Genomic DNA, 21,908 nt, shown 5'->3' on the forward strand with positions numbered 1-21,908 from the left:
TAACTCAGCCGAAGTTGGCTAAGCCCCTAGGGCAATGTCCAAGAGGGTGCCACAGTCATCATCAGAACCAGGTCAGGGAAAGGTGCCACAGCACAAAGAGGCGAAGATGTCTGTGGTGTTTCGGCCCTAACCGGACGCCGAGCGCAGCCGAGCAGCGGGCAGGAAGGAACTGAGCCTGACTCCGATCCCGGCACGATAACAACAACCTTTATTTCATGCAAGCAGCATATCTATATAGCAAGCACTCATGTGACAAGTGACGTCACGGACAGACAACGTTTCAGACATCAGGGCGAGAGCGCCCGATAACGCAGACACATGACACGCGGCACAGGCGATATCACGCTATCAGCACAATGTCGCATCTGTTGATGCGAAGCCGGGGGCGTAGGTAGCGTTGGTCACAGAAGTTCCACACCCCAGGAAGGGCCCACAGCCAGGAGGAAGGGTTGCCAGCCCAGGAAGGATGAGGTGGGGCAGCACCGTGGGTCAGCCAGTTACGCTTGAGGTCTGCCGGACTGGAACTGCCAGGGATGCGTGAGGCGTGGCTGCCATTTTGGCGCAGCAGTCACCACAAAAGTCACTGGGCTCCCCGGATTGCATGCTGACAGGAACGGCAGACTGGGATGACTGTCAGCCAGGCTATAGCAGCAGCAGCTGGAGTAACCGCCCTCGGCCAGGGGCTAGCGCTTGACTGGGTGCACCAGCCGCAGTGAGCGGCGTCCTAGGCAACAGGAGGCAAGGCTGGCACAAGTCCGTGGCGCTCCAAGCTGGGAGTCTGTAACAGTGCCAGGACCAGGGACAGCGGCCTTGTGGTCTGCAAGACTGGTGGCACAGTGAGACAATGTGCAGGCAGAAGACTCGACGACGCTGGGGAAAGGATAGGAAAGCTCTCTGGCATAGCCGGCTTGCCAATAAAGTGCCCGTTCAGCTGATTGCCCAAGAAGGGGTGTTCGTCACGCTGAGGCTTGGGCAACACATAAGAGGAAATACCGTATTTACTCGAATCTAATGCGCACCTTTCTTCCGATAAAACAGGTCCAAAAATTGCAGGCACGTTAGAATCGAGTACGACCCTAAATCCGCGTTACCATATTGCCATTGGCATTAGAAAAATTGCCGCCTTGTACGCGCGTCTAGCCTAGCTGCCGTAGCTTCTTCCATGTGCATACCTCCATGTTGTACGTGTAACCAGATGCAGGTGTGACCTAGTCTACCGCCTGTCTTCCCGTTTTCTGCGTTTATTCAATCAGCATGGAAGTGCCAACATCAAAGACACGCGGAGTCCACCATGATGCCGCATTTAAAAGGAAAGTTATTGTGTGCGCAGAGACAGACGGAAATCGGGCTGCATCACGGGCGTTCGGAGTTCCCGAAACTTGCATGCAGGACTGATGCAAATAGAAGGAGAATATTTTCGCCAGCAAAGCAACAAGGAAGGGCTTCAGTGGACCGAAGCAGGGCCGCTTTGCCGAAATAGAAGAGCTGCTCGCGGAATATGAGCAAGAGCAGCGAGTGGCACAGTTGCTTGTGACGACCGATCTGCTCAGCCCTACAGAAAGGGCTAATGCGGAGTGACTTCAAAGTGAGCAGGTGCTGGCTATCAAATTTTATGAAAAGGCTTTTTTCTTCGAAGGCAAACAGGGATATGCCAAAAATTGCCCAAAGAATATGAAGAGAAATTGCACAGTTTTCAGTGGTACGTGTTGAAGTTGCGCCATAGAAATGCCTACCACATCGGACAGATTGGAAATGCCGATCAGACGCCGCTCCACTTTGACATGCCTGCCACCACAACCATTAAAAAGAAGGGGCGAAGCAAGTGCATGTTTTGTCTTCCAGTGACGAAAAAACTAGAGTCACCACAATGCTTTGTTGAACTGCGGATGGGCACAAGCTGCCCTTGTATCTTAGGCAGAAGATGCTCCCGAAAGGAATTGTGTTTCCGAGTGGTGCGATTGTGTGCGCAAATGACAAAGCTTGGATGACCACGGAGTTGGTCGCTGACTGGATTGATAATGTTTGGCGGAAGAGACCCGGCGGCAGTTTGGGTCTGCGTGGGATACTTGTGCTTGACACGTTCAGGTGCTACCTTGACCAGCACATCAAGGACAAGCTGGCTGCATGCTACACTGACCTCGTCGTGATACCCGGCGGCATGGCACCGCAGCTCCAGCCGCTCGATGTTTGTTTAAACCCAGTCAAAGATAGAATTCGGGCGCTCTACATAGCGACAACGAGTAATATCTATTGCCCCACGCGACTCGTACCAGCACAGTAAAAATCTTGGAGAGAAGGTACACCGCTTCCATTTGTGATTTTATTCATAGCAACTTTAGTGTATCGGGAATAAGTCTGTTTTTTTCCAAATGAGAGAAAATTGTATTTCTGTATGAAAGCACAAGGACCGCGGTATTGTGCTCTTTTTTTTTTTTTTGGCTACCTTTCGGCAGAGCTTTACTTTCAGCGAAGTGGGTGAGGTAATTCGTCGCCACGAAGATCTACTTATTTCCGGATGTTGACGTCAGAAACGGTCCCAACAAATCCATCCCGATCTGCTGAAAAGGTCGGCAAGAAGGCTTGATCGGCTGTAGTACTCCCGCTGGCATTGTCAGTGGTGTCTTGTGTCGCTTACAGTCTCGGCATGTTTTGATGTAACGGGCAACATCGGTGGTGAGGCGCAGCCAGTAATACCCTTCCTGTATCCTCAATAGCGTCCGGGAGAATCCGAGGTGCCCAGCAGTCGGATGGTCATGTAGGGCTTGCAGTACTTCTGGGCACACTGCCGACGGAACAATGAGAAGCTAGTCAGCACAGACTGATGAGAACCTCTTCTTCATGAGTACATTGTTTCGAAGCGTGAACAAAAACAATCCGCACATAAATGACCTAGGGATAACGATGGTCATCATCATCATTATCAGCCTGGCTACACCCACTGCAGGGCAAAGGCCTCTCCCATACTTCTCCAACTACCCCATTCATGTGCTAATTGTGGCCATGTTGTCCCTGTAAACTTCTTAATCTCATCTGCCCACCTAACTTTTTGCCGCCATCTGCTACGCTTCCCTGCTCTTGGAATCCAGTCCGTAACCCTTACTGACCATTGGTTATCTTTTCTTCTCATTACATGCCCTGCCGATGCCCATTTCTTTTTCTTGATTTCAACTAAGATGCCATTAACTCACGTTCGTTCCCTCACCCAATCTCCTCTCTTCTTATCCCTTAACGTTACACCCATCATTTTTCTTTCCATAGCTTCTTGTGTTGTCCTCAATTTAAGTAGAACCCTTTTCGTAAGCCTCCAGGTTTCTGCCCCCTAGGTGAGTACCGGTAAGACACGGCTGTTGTACACTTTCTCTTGAGGGATAATGGCAACCTGCTGTTTATGATCTCGGAATGCCTGCCAAGCGCACTCCAGCCCATTTTTATTCTTCAGATTATTTCAGTCTCATGATCCGGACCCGCGGTCACTACCTTCCCTTAGTAGATGTATTCCCTTATCACTTCCAGTGCCTCGCTACCTATCGTAAACTGCGGTTCTCTTCCGAGACTGTTAAACATTACTTTAGTTTTCTGCAGATTAATTTTTAGACCCACCCTTCTACTTTGCCTGTCCAAGTCAGTGAGCATGCATTGCAATCAGTCCCCTGAGTTACTAAATAAGGCAATATCATCAGCGAATCACAAGTTACTAAGGTATTCTCCATTAACTCTTAACCCCAATTCTTCCCAATCCAGGTTTCTGAATACCTCCTGGTAACATGCGGTGAATAGCATTGGAGAGATCGTATCTCCCTGCCTGACGTCTTTCTTCATTGGGATTTTGTTGCTTTCTTTATGGAGGACTATGGTGGCTGTGGAGCAGATATCTTTCTGTATTTTTACATACGGCTCGTCTACACCCTGATTCCGTAATACCTCCATGACTGCAGAGGTTTTGACTGACTGAAACGCTTTCTCGTAATCAATGAAAGCTATATATAAGGGTTGGTTATATTTCACACATTTCTCTATCACCTGATTGATAGTGTGAATATGGTATATTGTTGAGTAGCCTTTACGGAATCCTGCCTGGTCCTTTGGTTGACAGAAGTCTAAGGTGTTCTTGATTCTATTTGCGATTACCATAGTAAATATTTGTAGACAACGGACAGTAAGCTGATTGGTCTATAATTTTTCAAGTCTTTGGCGTCCCCTTTCTTATGGATTAGGATTATGTTGGCATTCTTCCAAGATTCTGATACGCTTGAGGTCATGAGGCATTGCGTATACAGGGTGGCCAGTTTTTCTATAACAATCTGCCCACCATCCTTCAACAAATCTGCTCTTACCTGATCCTCCCCAGCTGCCTTTCGCCTTTGCATAGCTGTGGTTGTATAGTTGACTACGGTCTTCCTGGTATTATCGGGCTAAAGTCCGTGCTCTGAAGGCAGTCCTTGTAGTCTGCGGCTAGCACGCTGCTCTTGGGCGATGTTGGTCTTGTCCTCAGGCTTCGGGCTTGGATTGTGGCGTTGCGGGCGTGTTCGGTACATCAACGCACTAACACCTCCACCAGATGTCATGTGGTAGTGACGGTGAAGAAAGCAGCTAAACTGGGACTGACCAAACTAGCGTTTTATTGGGCAAACTTGTGCCCTCAGAAGCAGGCTACACTCAGAGAACGGCGACAGCGGCAAACACAGGCGGCGATCGGCGAAAATTTGATCAGTGGGTAAAGCGCATCAGCTTTTATACATCAGTCATCGAAGGTTCCAGAGTAATCGCAGGTGCACATGTGTCTTACGGAAAGTTCTACACCATTCGTGTCGCGCATACATGAAATCAGATTACATAAGGTTCAGTGACAACAGACAGCGGATAGAACCATTGATAACATTTGAGAAACTTCCGATACATGCAGGTGCGTCCTGCGCCGTGCGATAACTTTGTTAGGCGGTGAAACATAGTCACTCGATAAAGATAAACACATGTCAATATTGTCAGTAGCTTTCACTATTTGTTTTCTATACTAAGGGGTCACTAAAGTTCTGGGCTGGCCAGTACCAGTTCACTGTTGTGTTTTCAGACTTGACCAGTGATTTATTGTAATTCTTGAAATGGTGCAAGAAACATGGTAGGGCATTGCCGTCGCATGCAATATGAAAGCAGGCTATACACCAATCATTAAAATACTAAGCCTGTGTAACTAGACATTCAGAGACAGGTAGTCTCAAGCAATAATGAGCTAATCACAGTAGTGGGTACTAACGCTTGATGCTAGGCATGCAAAGATGTTCTACTTTTTAGTAAAAGGATTGGCCCTATGCTAGTCTTGAAAGTTAAATAACTCATAATTTCACTCCATTTTGCCCCCAGCATGAACACTTTGTGACAATAGCAAGCACAGGTGTAATGCTCATGCTTCATTCGCCAACTCTGTGCTATTTGAAATACATGTTGCTCGCATGAAATAAGCTTAAGGTTGCACAACTTGGAGCTTTGTTTAGCTGCTGTGCACTTTGCGGCACACAAAATCTGACCGTTTTCTGCTAAATTGGAATTTCAGAAAATGTTAGGCAAACCTTCCCAGTCGTTTTGAACTGAATATTCCGAACACTATGTAGAAACGGGTACTTATAGCTTTAATTAGCAACACCTGACAGGCACACCTGACAGGCATTCCCAAAGATAATGCACCCTCAAGGTGTATGTCGAAAATTTTTAAGATCAAATGTTTTAGCCTTGGAGTCGCAGCCGGAATACAGATGGGGGGACCCTGTGGTGGCAGCCGAGCTACTTTTTCATTCTTGCAGTCTGTAGCTTCACATTGATCATGCCCTCTGTAAGCTTGTGTCAGAAATAGAAGCAGAGTATGTATCAGAAATGTAGAGAACATAGTTAAAAGCAAATAGCGCTTACATAAAGCAGAATAAGCAAAGTGATTAGAATATTGACAGCCAAGTGTGAAATGCATGATAAAGTACCTTGCTTGGTTCGTGCACTTGCAGCAGCACCTTTACTGGAGAATTCTTTCTTGCTGCTGTTGACAAAGTTTAAGCTTTGCATACACGTGATGTGCGTTGCCAGCTTGCGGATTGCTAGGATGCAAAGGTACTCGTTGATTACTGAAAGAAAACAGCAGGGACCTCAGTCAGACAGGATCACTACAGGCATCACAGCAATAGAGTAGTCTGATGCTGCAAATGTTCTAATCTACTCCAAGTATAAGTGCTCACAGTTGCCCTTTTGAGGATAAATAATCGAATGTAAGAAGCAAGCTGACGATAGGAAACATAGTTATGTCAGCATGCACACAAGAAATTTTGTAGTCAAGTGTTTGCCGAGCACTTGTCTGGCGAGGAAACATACCGGGGCAAAAAACGTATACTTACCAAAGATAACACGAACATTTTTTCTTTTACACGCTGTTGCAATGAGTATTAGGAACCCAGTGTCAATTTTTTAAGCTGTTTTGTACGTTAGATTCCACCTGACTGCTACGCAAGCAGCAACATCGAAGCAAAGACTCGCCGGTATGCCTTTCTGCAAAGTTGACGAATTGCAGTTCAGATCCACATACGTTGCAGACCGTTTCCTGCACCGCTGAAAATGTCTACTTCTCCACACCCGAACGCATCACTTAGAGTAAGCTAAATAATGTATGAAATCATTGTGCAAAAGACTGGTTTTAGCTCATGAACTGAGAAGTTGTTAACCAAGAAGCCGCGCGGCGAACCATTCAAATTTTTAACCGCGAGGGCATAGGTCATGTGGGAGGTTGATAATGCTGCATGGTATTTTTTATTTACTATCGGTAAACAACAGACTTGGTACTCAGTAGTACCGTATGGAAATAAGAATAACTTCACACTCTTTGTCACGCAAGGAAAACACCATGATAAGCTTTTGAGAAAGTTTCTTGGTTAAAATTACACTTATTAAGGTGCCTCCAGATGAAGATAGTGTGCTTACGAGGGAAAAATTTGAACTGGAAGCACTATGTTTGTTTTCTTAGCAACGCCACGGTCGATATTTTTGCCCTCTGCAGCCATTTGTCGAACTTCAGAGTGTGCGGTGCCTGGGCCTGTGAGCATCTGTCGCACCGTTGAAGCACTCAGCCTAAGAGGACTCTGGTGAAGAGGGCGCCCAGGGACCACCACTAGGGAGGCTAATCAGGGAATGTCCCGCTGATGTATTCTCGCTCGGTGACTTAACCAGAGGGAGCAGCATGATTTATGCGAAAAATTACCTCCGACGCTGTCCGCCGTGTTGCCACTTGGGCAATGGTTTCTGGATATTGAGCTAAGCACGACACGTGAGCTGGGGGATGAGGTACGGGGAGGCACCTCATTCCCCACAGGTCACATTTAGGAAATTTTAGAGCAAAAAAATTTTCTTAGCAGTGAACGTCATTTGAAAGAGTTAAAAGGCAGCTCTTGTTTACCATCTGCGCTGATCATGGTCAACCAATGCTGCACCTATGATAACTAAGCCCAAGATGTTGAGTCACGTGATTGCACTGATTGGCCTTTGTGAGCTTACAATAACACACAAAACAACTTGCCATAAAGATGAGAGAACCCTTTTGCTTACTGGACGAAATGCGGAAAAAAAAAAAGAAAACCTTCTAAGCAATAGAAGATTGGCATGAAGCCCACTATGGTGCACTATTAAACTGAATACCTCATTGGTATTCAAGACAACATAACTGCAACATTTCATCAGCTTCAAGAGGGAACAATCACTTTATTTTGTGCAATAGACATTCTACTAAAGAAGAAAAGCCTTTTGCCAGACATATGCGAATCTTAACAACTGATACATTAAAGCCAGCAAAGCTGTATAAGCAATGTGTAAAGAGCAAGGCGTAATAGTAAACCAAGACAGAAGAAGAACACAAAGGACAGGACCGGCGCCACTCGAGACTGGCAAGCTGAGACGGCAATCAAATTGACGTGCAAAATGGCAGGATTGGTGCGAAAGCTTCATTGAAAGAATGGGCCTAATGTAGAAGATATATGCTCAAGTAAAACTCTTGCTTGGGCTAGTTGGTTCATGCTTGAATGTGTAAAGAGTAAGGTGCAATAGACCATCACAGAAAAAGAACACAAACGACAGGACCGGAGCCACTCGAGACTGGCAAGCTGAGACGGCAATCAATTAAACGCACAAAATGGCAGGATTGGTGTGAAAGCTTCGTTGAAAGAAAGGGCCCAATGTAGAAGAAATATGCTCAAGTAAAACTCTTGCTTGGGCCAGTTGATTCGCAATATGGCAGGATCTTGCCATTTTATCCTGCCATTTGTGCGTCAACTTGATCGCCGTCTCAGCTTGCCAGCCTCGAGTGGCGCTGGTCCTGTCGTTTGTGTTCTCCTTCTGTCCTGGTCTATTGCGCCTTACTCTTTACACATTCAAGCATGAACCAACTAGCCCAAGCAAGACTTTTACCTGTATAAGGAAGTTCTCACATTCTTCGAAAGTAAAGTGGAATCTCGATAGTGTGTTCCCCGATGTTGCGACGTCCCATGTTTTACAACAAATTAGTTCAGTCACGGAGAACTACCTATAGAGACAGTGCATTGAAAACCTCAATTATGCAACCCAAGATTGCGCACGTCCCATCTTATACCATGACCTGCACGAAATAGTGAGCCCAATGGTGGACGCGTGAGAAGTGGTGCAAGCTTCCAGCAGCTCCCTCGCGTCCCCATTTTCGGGAAGGGGAGAGCACCCCTTCACACGTGGAAAACTCCGACTTGTTTCCGGGCTTCCTACTGGCCACCTTTTTCATTCCCTCACATTTGCTGCCCTCAGACTGTTCATTTGTATTCTTCCACTTCACATCGCTCAACTGCAGCCCGCCTACGTTGCTATCTCATTGTGCCTTTTCTCTGTCGGCGTTTTCTCTTGGCAATGCCTGCTTCTGCCACCACATGCATATAGAGCTGGTACCATTCTTGGTGCTATGCCAAGCTTGCTGTCGTTGTAAAGTGCCAAGAGCAGTCGGCCACATACTTCGACATGTCCATTTCCAATTGTCGCAACAGCAAAACTATCTACAAAAGTTATCACCTGAGAGTACTGCCGTAGCACATATGGAAAGCATGAAAGCATTTGCATGAAAGATTGAACCACTTAGCCACTGGAAGGCACACAGATCGTATGAATACATGTGTTCATGTGCACAGTTTAGAGCTTTGTATATGTGCAGACACATGACTGCCCATGCCTCTGTCGTTAGGTGTCCGTTTTCGCGCGGTTTATTATGTATACCGAGACTGCTGGCTGCCACCTGGGATGAGGACAATGCCACAGATGCTTTTGTGCTTGTGCCTATGTTTGTGCATGTGCTGCAAAGCATCAACAAGAACCATTCATTTGTCTGTGCTGGCGACGCCAGCACAGAGGAGGTCACGTAGGAGGTGAGGTCACTAAGGAGGTGACCTCCTTGCGGACATTGCTGTGCTTGGAAGACAGCTCTTGCTGTATAGCACAAAGGAATTCTCCAAGAAATTAACAGATTTTTTAGAAGTCTGTAAATGAGAAAAGATTCTAGAATGCTGGTGGGCATGTGTCATGTTACGTGGTATGCCAAATCTCTCAATAAAATGTGATTGAGAGATACAATGCAGTATTTTTTTTTGCACTAACTCTTTTGACAGTGTTGGTTTGCAAATCCTGCAGAGTATTAGCCTGTAGCTTAAATTGAAGCTTCTCGCAACCGTTTCACGCGACACCATTTATTATAGACAGATTTTGTTGGTTGGATTATGTGATGTTATTGTGTGGTCTCGAGAAAGTCATGCGAACTGAGTTCCTTGGTAGTCATTTTGCGTTCAGTATGAGGCATCACTGTATTAGTTGATTGTGTGCATATCAACTTTCTTGCTTATGCACTTTTTCTTTTCTTTAGGTGGAATCGTCTCAGACCATGATACGCATTGTCGGGCTATCAGCAACACTGCCCAACTATGAAGACGTGGCCCACTTTTTGCGTGTGAACCCCCGGCAAGGGCTGTTCTACTTTGACAACAGATTTCGGCCTGTTCCACTGGGTCAGACTTTTGTTGGTGTGAAAGCAACATCACCTTTACAGCAACTCACTGACATGGATGAAGTCTGCTTTGAGAAGGTCTACTCTGTTGTCCAGAGGGGCTACCAGGCAAGTACAATCTAGGGTGAGCGCAGACAGTGCATTAAACAAAGGTGACTACCCTAGCTCTTTTGAGGTACAGTTAAACCTAGATATAACAAACTTCAGTATAGTGATATCCTCTATATAATGAAGTATTTAACTTTTCATAACCTCTTGTCCATAAAACACCATGTATTTAGAACCTCAATATAACGAAGAGTGTTTGTATGTGATTTCAATATAACAAGATTTCACTTCTGCCGAAGAGGAATGCCGAGACAATAAATGGAAATATCTGCTTACGCAGATGGTCAAATGATTGAATTACAAACTGCTGCTTGCAAACGCACCTCTTAAATCACGCGCCGCGCAACAGGAGCAACCACAGAAGTGGAGCCGCATCATGTTCCATATAAAGTCCGAATGTGATAAGATCCTATCGTGCACTGTGTGCTTTAGGTGTGTGTGAAAGCGTGCAGGGTGAGAGAAGAAAGATGGTGGCTTCATGAGTGCCGCCTTCCCGTGCAAGCAAAGGGAAAGGAGAGGGAGCGATCTCGGTGTTGCGATCGAGCACGCGTGAGAGGGCAGGGATGCGGAGGGGGTGGGGGGTAAGTTGGTGCGCGTCTCGGCTGTAGCTGCACATGGCTGTAAGTGCGACTGAGCGCATACGCAGCCGCGTGCCCTGCTTTAGAGGTAATCTGCTGCATGTGCAAAGAGTGGGTGACTTCAGACAGTGTGGCTCAATGTAAGCTGTTGTAGTACACTACTACGTGCCAGAATGGTCCGGTCACAAAAGACGACGACAACATGCCCAGCGTGCTGACCGTGTGCGAGCAGTGGAATCGGCAGAATCAGGCTTCCGCCTCATTGAGCAGGCTCGGCTAAAATATAATTTGTGGACACCAGTCACCAGCATCTGTCTGGTTTCTTTTCACCCACAAATTGGTGACTCCAGACTTAGCGTCATCGCTCTCAGCACCGGGTGCCTCAGCTCCTTCGCTGGGCCTACCGCCATAACGAACTTGAGCCCCCCTGTCCTTGCAGTCGGCCTTCTATCCAGTCAGCCATAGCCTTGTATTCTCCTGATCAAGTACTGCCGTCAGCACCACTACCCCGTGATCCCAAGGTCTGTACTCTCAAGCTCCTAGAGCTCTGGTCGTCGGACTTGGAACTTTTCTTCATTACCATCGAATACTTGTTCCGTCACCACCTCTTCAGTTCGCAGTTGACCATGTTCAACCATGTCATTGGAGCGCGTCCACCTAGTACTGCTGCGATTGTTTGCGATGTTCTACGCTCCCCGCCTGACGACTGCCCCCTATGACCACCTTAAGGCGATCCTCATCCAGCGCACCATTGAAACGAAGCAGCATCGATTACAGCAACTTCCTACATTGGAGGAACTTGGCGACCGCAAGCCTACCGACCTATTGCGTTGCATGCAAGCCTTGGCTGGAGACCTGGCTTCTTCAACTGACAGCACACTTCTCTGGGAACTTTTCTTGCAGCTCCTTCCACTACAGGGGCGCTTGATCCTGACCATGTCTTCATTCTCAACATTGGAATCTCTGGCTGTTGTATTTCAGTAGAAGCCGCAGAGGAACCACGAAGACAATCATGACCGCAACGGAACTAGCCCCTCTTTATTTAGAGGCATGTATATATGCAGGTGACAACACTGGCGCCACTGGTGGCGTGTAAGGGCAAACAGAAACTGAAACTGATATACTACATATTCCCCTCTTTACAAGAACAAGGTAACTAAGAATTAGTAGATTAGTATCGTTATACAGGTATACAGTATTTATAATTACAAATATCTTCAACCATACATGGCATGTTCTCATCACTATGATACTGTATGGGATAACTATACAGCATGGCCTAAGACAAGCAACGAAAAAAAAAAGAACAACAAATAATTGCTTGCAGAGACACTCAACCATCTGCACACAGTTCATGCAGCACTCAAGTTCTCTGACACTGCACCTGTCTGCACCTAGCACACAAGCTACATGTGGTCCTGGTATCGATCTGGAGGCCTTCTGTTCCTCGGTGGTTGGACCCAACGTTGAAGCACACGGTCATCCGACACAGCTGGCGCTGGAGCTTGTAGCATGGGTGTAACCGGTGAGGCTTCGGGTCGAGCTGTTGAGGCATAATCCTTGGGTTGCTGAGATGCCGATGATGAAGTCACAGGCTCGGATATGGCATTATGCTGCAGATTCCATGTGGCTGAAGTTGCAGGTACCCTGGATAGCCTCCAGGTTCCAGGTTCGTCCATCATCAAGCTGAAACGTTGATGGACCTTGCTGATGGATTACCTTCCTTGGGTGGCTAAAGGCGAGGTCTCCCTTAACCGATAGTCCAAGTTTTCTAACGTAATCACCAACAGATACTGTTGTCTTCTTCGCGGCCCTGCGATGGTCTGTGTACTCTTTGCTGTAGTCTTGCTTGCTCTTAATTCGTTGACGCAGACTATGATGTTCGGAAACAGGATCACTGAAGAAAGATGGTGAAGGGTGAGCCACAACGTCAAGGCGTGTTCTCGGTCGCTGTCCGTGTAGGAGAACAGACGGTGCAACTCCCGTAGGGGCATGGGGCGTGCAGCGATATATGCCCAAATACTCGGTTACTGCTTGGCAAAGCCGACACTGTTCCAGCATAGCAACCTGCACCAAATTCTTGAAGGCCCGGTTAAACCGCTCAACAAGTCCGTTCGCTTGAGGGTAGTAAAGAGAAGAGTGCACAAGGCGGATGGCGCAATCTTTGAGGAACTCAATGAACTCCCTAGATGAGAACTGGGGCCTATTGTCTCAGACCACCACGTCCGGATAGCCTTCACGGGAGAACCCGTGAAGCAAAAAGTTTATGACAGTGCCGGGCTATACTTCCCTGCAGAATTGAACATCTGGTCATTTGGAAAAATAGTCTATGAGCGTAATGGCGTATATACAGTCATGTGGGGCTCTCTCTATAGGGCCGACGGTGTCAACAGCAAGCTTCTGCCATGGACGCTCTGGCAGGGGTACTGCCTGCAAGGGGGTAGCAGCAGTCTTGGTACTTTTGTCAGCCATCTGGCATATGCTGCAGTTCTGGATGGAAAGCTCCACTTGCCTGTCCATGCCTGGCCACCAGAACCGTTCTCGTATCCGAGCTTTTGTTTGAACTATACCAGGCTGAGCTTCATGGTGTAGGGGTTGTAGGACGGACTTCGGGATGGAAACCAATCTTGGGAGGATTTATTCTACATTATGTACAAGGAGGTGAGCGACAAGTAACATTTGTACAGACATTACGGGCCAGCAGCAACTCCGACGCTGCGGCCCGCGGCAAGAAGTTCGAGAGAGGTTAATCCGGGAATCAGGGAATGTCCCAGAATGCTCAGGTCTCTCTGGAAGGCTTCTTATAAACCCTTCGAGCACTGTAAGTCACGTCATGTTTGACCAATGGGAGAGTCCGCTCCGATGACGCCACTTTCAGCCAATGGTAGGCGCCCGTGTCGCGGTGTCACACTTGGCGGCTCTCTGCGGTCTTGCCTCGCAGACTGGCAATGCACTTCTAACGAGGAGAAGGGGAGGGCTGCTCGTGCTCCATTGTCCGAGGCCCACCTGCTAATCCCGGCGGCGCACGAACTTGTTGGCACGTGAACTTGTTGCCTTAAACTTGTTTGCTCGGCCGCTCCTCTGGAATGTGCTTTCCTGCTTCGGCATTCCTCAATTAGCTGTGCTGCGACTCGAAGTGGTTTGGGGAACTCGAAGTAATCGCAGGAAACAGCTCCATATCTAACAGCTCGTCCTCGCCCCGGTTGTTCTGAATGGCCGGTGAACTCAATTCGCTGGCCATGAGGAACGCTGAAAGAAGCTGCAGGGTACTGGGGTCGAGCCTCGTTTGACAACCCTCGGGATCCTGGGCCCTGGAGAACATACGTCAAACAAACCAAACAACACAGCGCTGCACCACGCGTAAGCGCAGGCTCTTCACCCCTGACTCGCCAGGCTATTACTGAGTCAAAATCAACCCTGATCTTTTAGTTCCCCAATTTTGACAAAACAGGTTTAACCACCCCTCCAAACAGCTATGCATTTCTCCTTGATTGCCGACAAGACCAGACTACTATTGTTGCTGCAAAACAAAAGGGTCGTTGGCGATGCAAACAACAAATGAAAACAGCCGAACATTACTTAAGTGGCCTAACTACACGAACAGCATGTTTCCAATCTATCGCAGTGGCGTACTTATCGCACGTATTGGTGCCACTGAACAATCTGGTCAACCTCACAAGTACGTAATCACAAGCGCACTAGCCTTGTGGTCACTAAACAGAACGCGTACTTGCATTGTAGGCAAACTTTTCATTTACGCTTACTCACGTTTTTTCCCTGAAGGTCCTACAGGACACGTGACTTAAACGAACAATTAAACTCGCGGGACTTACACACTCCGCAGAACCCTTAAAATAATGCGTCTTCTAATAACTCGTTCCACGCGTACTTATCAGAGAAGTCAGAATACGGCTGCCCTCCACACACACTAGCAACCCAGTCATAAAGTCTGCTTCCTTCCGTCCACACAGGACACGCGCTAATGGAACTAAGAACGCTTCTCCGTGCAAATCATGCACTCACTGAAAATCTACGCGCTTAACCTTAGAAAATTCAACACTTAAAAAGAAAGAAGGTTAAATAAAACACGTGCTTTACCATAGGCCTTTCGACGATAACCTTGACCTTCAGGTTACTCACACACACACACACAAAAAAAGCCTATCTACTTATTAATGAGCATCTCGCGAGACTACATGTTTACTTAAAACGCATCTTTCAAATCTCGAAGCTTCTCAAACAAATCATAAGCAGAGCTCATACCTTACATATTGAAAGAAATCCCTCAAATCGCGAAAACTTTCCGGTGCTCAAAATAAAATACAAAACAACACGTTTTCCTACTACGGAAGCTGTCTTGGCCTCCCATTCCAAACGCTTACGTCTGACTCATACTTTGAGTCGTACCCGGGGAGGTTGAAGTTTCAAAGCTACTCTGGCTGCCGAGGAACAACAAAAGGGCTGACTAACTATCAGCTCCCCCAAGACGTTACGGTGTCCTGCCAATTTGCGTCCTCGCGCCCCGCTTTCAACACAAACTCGATTGACCGCGTCGCTACTCCCCACCTGGTCTCGTCCTGCCACCTTGCGTTTCTTCGAACTGCACGCTGAGCTGTGAAAAGAACTACGGAACGACGAGGAGTTTAACTGCCTCGTGCCCTTTGTCCGCGTCCGTGCAGAACATGCTTCGCGGTCCCCCTTTGACCGGTGGCTCGAACGTTTTCGATGCGTCAACATCGTCAATGACGACCGCACCTTTCTTCTCCTCGCGCCCTGCCCATTTGGGTTTCTCGCCATTTTTGGCGGCGCTACATTATTTACCGACTTCCGGTCTTTACCGCGCTTCTTTTTACGGCGCTTTCTCTTTGCACTCGCTTTCATGTCGCCTCGTGCCTCGTGCTGGCCGGTACACATTTCGTCGCTCGGATCGGTCTCTTACCCGCACAGTCTGAGTGATTTACATTTAAATCAACAATCTCTCTGCCTCGACTGGCGGACAGCCCAACCGACTCTGGAACAATGCAGCAGGCTGTACTCGAGTTAGACAACTCGCACTCTTGCGAACTGCCCTCTGCTACATTGCCCAGCTCACGCTGTGCATCGGCACACAGCCCGTCGGTATCGATCGCTGTCTCACGCGCACAGTCCGAATGATTAATACCTGAACCATCCCTCTCTAGGCTATCTAGACTGGCGGAGAGCCGCACCGATCCCTGAACAATGCAGTTGTTCTCTCGTGGACTACGGAGCTCGCCATCCCGAGAACTACTCTCAACTGCATCGCTCAGTTCGCACCTCACTTCTGCACGCAGATCTGGCTCTACATGGGTGCTCGTGTCTGTAGGGTCAGCAGTACCCTTTTCTTCGCTAGCAACTTCGCTAACATTACCAGCGACGCACACACTCGGTAACTGTGCCAATTTGTTCGCAGCTGGCCTAGCTGTCTCCACAGTCATCTGTTGGCACAGCACCTCGTCGCTCTCACTGCGGCCTTTAACGGCCTCTGTTGCCACTAAGGCATCGTTAGCGGCTAGCCTTTTCCCTTCACTTATGAATCTGCAGCTAATCTCACAGGCACTACTCTTCTCGTCGGCTTTTGGCGAAAGTCCGCTAGACACTTCCTCATTCTTTCGCTCTGTACTACCTACAGAATTCTCAGACAGCCGTTCTCTCTGTGCCAATAACTGACCACAATACTGTATCTCTTTGATCAGTGCTGCCTTCTCTCTCTCATACTTTTCCTCTCGCTCACGTTCGCGTTCATTCTCACGTCCGTGACGCTCACACCTAAGAGTAAGTTCTTGAAGCTCATGCTTCCGTTCATTCTCGCGTTCTTCACGCTGACGCTCACTCCTAAGTTCACGACGCTCTCGCAAACGTACACGACGCTCCCGCTCCCGTGGCTCCTGTATCACCTCCCAAGCAAGCTCAATGCTTTTCTCATCATTGCCACTATCGTTAATCGCCTTTATGATAGCTGGCGTTTTCATCCGTTCGTCCGCCTCAACTCCCAAATCGTCGCACACCAACAACAAGTCTAACCTCGTCAACCTTCTAAGATCCATGGCAGCTGCCCCGACAGGTGGTTAAAACTGTTTTCCTTAATTAATTTGTGCAAACACACAATGCAACAAACTCCCGATTCCCAGAACTATCAAAATTGAACACACAACCTTTGAGTCTGGCGAATCATAAGGAAAAAAACCACGCGCTCACTTACGGTTGCAGCACCCTGCCATCCGGTTCATCTGTCCGCTGTTCCCGGTTCCTCCGGACTCCCTGGGTCGAAGGCTCGCTCCTTCTTCGCTACTCCCAGTTTCTTCGGACCTCTTTCGACGAAGGCTCTCTCTTCTTCGCTCTTCCCGGTTCCTTAGGATCTCTCTTGACGAAGGTTTATCCGTAGCGCTGCCACCAGCTGATGCATTCGCAGGCGATCCTACCGCTGCCAACCAGATGTAGGGGTTGTGGGACGGACTCCGGGATGAAAAACCAAAACTTGGGAGGGATTTATTCTACATTATGTACAGGGAGGTGAGACGTCAAGTAACATTTGTACAGACATTACGGGCCGGCAGCAACTCGGACGCTGCGGCCCGCGGCAAGAAGTTCGAGAGAGGTGAATCAGGGAATCAGGGAATCGTCCAGAATGCTCAGGTCTCTCTGGAAGGCTTCTTATAAACCCTTCGAGCACTGTAAGTCACGTCATGTTTGACCAATGGGAGAGTCCGCTCCGATGACGCCACTTTCAGCCAATGGTAGGCGCCCGTGTCGCGGTGTCACACCTGGCGGCTCTCTGCGGTCTTGCCTCGCAGACTGGCAATGCACTTCTAACGAGGAGAAGGGGAGGGCTGCTCATGCTCCATTGTCCGAGGCCCACCTGCTAATCCCGGCGGCGCACGAACTTGTTGGCACGTGAACTTGTTGCCTTAGACTTGTTTGCTCGGCCGCTCCTCTGGAATGTGCTTTCCTGCTTCGGCATTCCTCAATTAGCTGTGCTGCGACTCGAAGTGGTTTGGGGAACTCGAAGTAATCGCAGGAAACAGCTCCATATCTAACAATGGGTAGCAGCGATTACCTGTGGGCTGAGAGACAAGGGAACGACGATTCATTCGCCCTGCAGGATCAGGTTGTCAACAACAGACAATTCTTCACGTACCAAGAACAAAGGCTGAAGTTCCCCCGAGAGTGTCTTATGTGCTGGCCAAGATGTGGCGACATAGATCTTGACTTGTTCTAACATGCAGTCTTCACGAAGGGCATGTTGAAACTGTTCTGGTGAGGCACGGTAACTCAATAAAGGATACAACTTCATCAAATGAGACATTTTCCTGAGGAGACGGAACTGGGAGGCGGGAAATAGCATCCGTCACCTGATTTTCAGACCCCTTCCGATACTCTACTGTATAATTGTAGCAAAGCAGCCGTTCCGACCAGCGTGCAATGCGAAGGGGGCGGTGCCCAGTGCCTTGAGAAGAGAGCGGCGAGACCAAAGCTTGGTGGTCTGTGCGCAACGTGATATGCCGTCCCCACAAGTACGTATGCCAATGCTCACAAGCCCAAAAACATGCCAGCGCTTCACGCTCTCCAACTCCATAGTTCTTCTCTGCAGGTGACAGTGTGCGTGAAGCAATGGCAACAGTTCGCAACATGTGGCCATCAACCTGCTGCAGAACAGCGCCCAGTTCGCAGTCTGATGCATCAGTGAACACTACATCCGGAAGGGACGCATCAAACATGTACAGAACTTTGCTGGAAGAGAGCAGAAACTTCACCTGGGCGAAACTGGCGTCTACAGCATCATTCCATATGAATGGCTGGTTCTTCAGGAGAAGAGCTCGCATTGGCTCTACTGCGTCAGCAAGCCTGGGAACAAACTTGGTTTAATGCTCGATCAGTCCGAGGAAAGAGCGCAGACTAGTACTATCAGTGGGCGCCGCGGTATCTATAATGGAAACAATTTTCTCTGGCATAGCAGAGATGCATTGCAGTGTGATCCTGTGTCCCAAGAAGGAAAGTTCCTGTACGCCAAATTTGCACTTCTCATTCAACTTGAGCCCTGCTTCCTTAATTCCCCCCAGTGAAAGATATCGCCGCAGCACGCGCATGTGGTAACGATCTTTATGCGAGTCCATAAACAAGAATGGCACCGCGAGTGACGCTGCTGCGCTGCCGTGAGAGCGGCACGTGCAGGGCAAAATTGAACTAGCGGGTGGACGCGATTTGTGGACGCGACATACTTTTGCCATTTCTGTGCAATGGTAGCAAGGAATAGATTACAAACATTAAGCTTAGGGCAAATTGAACATTCGACAACGTTAATTACTTCCATTTTGCTTCTGAGTGATATGTATCGTTACAGAAGTACCGCTTTGTGGGAGGCATTATACCATATTTTACGTGATGCTTTTTTCATGGGGCATGTCGTTAGCAACCTTGAAACATATATACTGCGACACATTGATGAAGAAGATGTTTCCATCTTGGTTGGAAGAAGACGACGCTCTGGACTGCGCGCACGGTCTACCATCTTGTCAGCTGCTACAATTACTGTAAATATCCTGTAAATAAACGTCTGACTGCTTTTAACCCCGTAACAATATTTTTTCATTCTTGAAATGCGGCCAATGGATAACTTGTGCATGTAATTTGAGAGGGGATTTAATGTTTTTTTTATGAAGAAACACAGCATGACTGACTTTACAAGATAAAAATTTTTAGTTACTCTAATTATAGTGACTCATCATAAAATGCTCAGAGTCATTCTACCACCTTGATTTGCTTTCAGTGGAGTCTCAAGCACCACCTATGTTTCATACATGTATCGACACACTCGACAGTTTGTCATAATTTCTGACTAAAGGGGATATTCGAAAACTTTTGTTTTTGCATGCATCTTCTTTTTATTCGTATTTGAGAATGTTCTACTCGATTTGCAATGAGTTTTACATTTTTTTCAAAGATATTTTATTCGCTGTGCATTTTACTAACACCTCCCTTCCGATTTCTTCTTGAATAAAATAAATGCTACTCCTTACTATTCACTCCATATAAGTCTTTTTATTTTTTAGCATGCTTACTAGAGAGTGACAGCATCGGGCAACATGGTGTCAGCCTGTCTTGATGCAAAACGAAATTCTGTATCACTCAGTTAATTTTGCAAAGGCACTCAGGGAAAAGCTGAAAAATTCAGGGAATTTGGAAATGTCAACTTGTTAGACACCCTGTTAACCCTTTAAGGGTCAGAGGCGTAAATATACGACATGTGAACAAGTGTCAGATGATCGATGCCTTATATTTACAATGCTGTCTGTATGTTTGAAGGATGCACCAATTTTTCAGCTCTCTGCTTCCCAGCAAGTACTGCCACTGTGTGTGGATACAAACATTTTTTTTTTCACTCCATAGTTGCTTTGTTTGAATTCCATGGCTTGTTTACGCCTGCACTTCGGCAACGGCGGATGCAAGGCGCTTTTCATTTGTCACGCTTGAAAACGCTGTTGTCTGTTTGGTTTCTAACCTCTCTGAGTGTCACCGCTAGATGCATACTTGTTTATTGCTCACAGGGGTGCAATTACATCTGCTCCCAGGTGTGTTCTGGTATATACAAACGATGCTGCCATGCCTGCGTTTCTTTTTTCGAGATTCGCAAGAAGTGATTGCGCCTTGTTGGCGATAGGACAAAGGATTGCTGCAAGTTTCTGACTCCTTTGGTTTTACTGACGAATGCACAACCATCAAGTTTTATTGCGGGCGCTCACATACGCTGTTAGATTAGGCTATGGACGGGCGCACCGGTCGCTCTTCTGCAAGCGAGTCGAGTGGCGATTCCTCCGATGCGAACTACTATCAAAGTGCCGAATCAGAATATCTCCATTCCAGTGTATCTACCTCCTTATTCATATTCTAAGTATTTATGCGAGCCCATCTGTATTCATAAACAATGCATGTTTACCTAAGGAAAACATTTCGGTCACTTTATGGTCACTGAAAAAATTCTGATAAATTTTTTTTCAATATAGATCACTCTTAAGATTTTAAATCTGTAAAAGAAAAAAAAACAATCGACCATAGGAGGGTCGCATTTTACGTAAGAGATTTATCCTCAAAGAATTAGAAGTTGTGGGGTCTCAAGTGTGCTCTTTGGAAGGATTGATAACAGAGCAAAGGAAACAAATCAAAGGTGCTGTAAGGAAGAAGAAGTTCCCCGTGCAGAGCTCCGCATCCAGATCACCAGCGCTACTGAAGTGGGGCTTGGACTAGATGCTGTTCCTGGTGTGATTGGCTAAGCCTACGCTGTTGTGTCTTCCTGTCGGCATCCTTCGTGTCGTCCACAGCCATGTCGGACTTTACCATAATTGGTGGAGGTTTGCTGGGTCTCCTGTAATCCTGGAATTGCACAGCTGGACTCTCCCTGCCATCATGACCACCGAAAGCACCACGAGCTTACCACCACCTGCTCCCCAGTCCTCCGTATGCCCCGGCACACTCCGTCTGCGGAACCCTCTCATCTTCAGTGGCACTGACGACCATGACGTTAATGACTGGCTCTCATCATACGAACGCGTCAGTCTGAACAACAAATGGGATGACATCACAAAATTGACCACCGCCCCTTTTTACCTCACTGGAATTGCCCATTTGTGGTTTCAGAACTACGAAAGCGAAGTCCCAAGCTGGACAGTGTTCAAGACAAAGTTCAGTGAGGTCTTTGGCTGCCCTGCTGTTCAAAAGCTTCGTGCTGAACAGTGTCTGCAGTCGCACTCTCAGCAGCCTGGTGAAACCTTTACCAGCTACATCGAAGATGTCATCGATCTCTGTAAACGCGTTGATGCATCCATGACTAAGGGCAATAAAATCAAGCATATAATGTAGGGTATCGTCGAGGATGCATTTCAGACGCTCATTTCAAAGAGCCCCTCTACTGTTGCTCAAGTTATTGAGCTGTGCCAAAGCTAGGACGAGCTCCGCCGTCAATGCCTCCGCACCCGCCATCTTGTTCCCCATCAGGAATTGTTGTCCAGCTTGACCTTTCCTTTTCTAGATTCCACCCTCCTTTCCAAGATCAAGGCTTTCATCCGAGAAGAAATTGCTCGCCAGCTCTCCCTCATCTCCAACCCGCCGGAGTCAGGTTCATCCCTTAGTCCGACCCTACAACACTTTATAGAAGAACAAGTATCCGAGGTCCT

General features: G+C 47.6%; 1 protein-coding gene across 2 annotated transcripts in view; it reads left to right on the top strand.

Moving 5' to 3' along the window:
• LOC139060239 (activating signal cointegrator 1 complex subunit 3-like) overlaps positions 1 to 21,908 on the top strand; it is a 462,385-nt gene that overhangs the window by 120,995 nt on the left and 319,482 nt on the right. For both annotated transcript variants that reach the window (XM_070539311.1, XM_070539312.1), the window contains one exon: positions 9,896 to 10,144. In XM_070539311.1, coding sequence (XP_070395412.1) covers positions 9,896 to 10,144 — 249 coding nt within the window. The remainder of the gene's footprint in view (positions 1 to 9,895; positions 10,145 to 21,908) is intronic.

The sequence above is a fragment of the Dermacentor albipictus genome, chromosome 5 (genome assembly GCF_038994185.2).
Source record: "Dermacentor albipictus isolate Rhodes 1998 colony chromosome 5, USDA_Dalb.pri_finalv2, whole genome shotgun sequence".
In the NCBI taxonomy this organism is placed as follows: Eukaryota; Metazoa; Arthropoda; class Arachnida; order Ixodida; family Ixodidae; genus Dermacentor; species Dermacentor albipictus.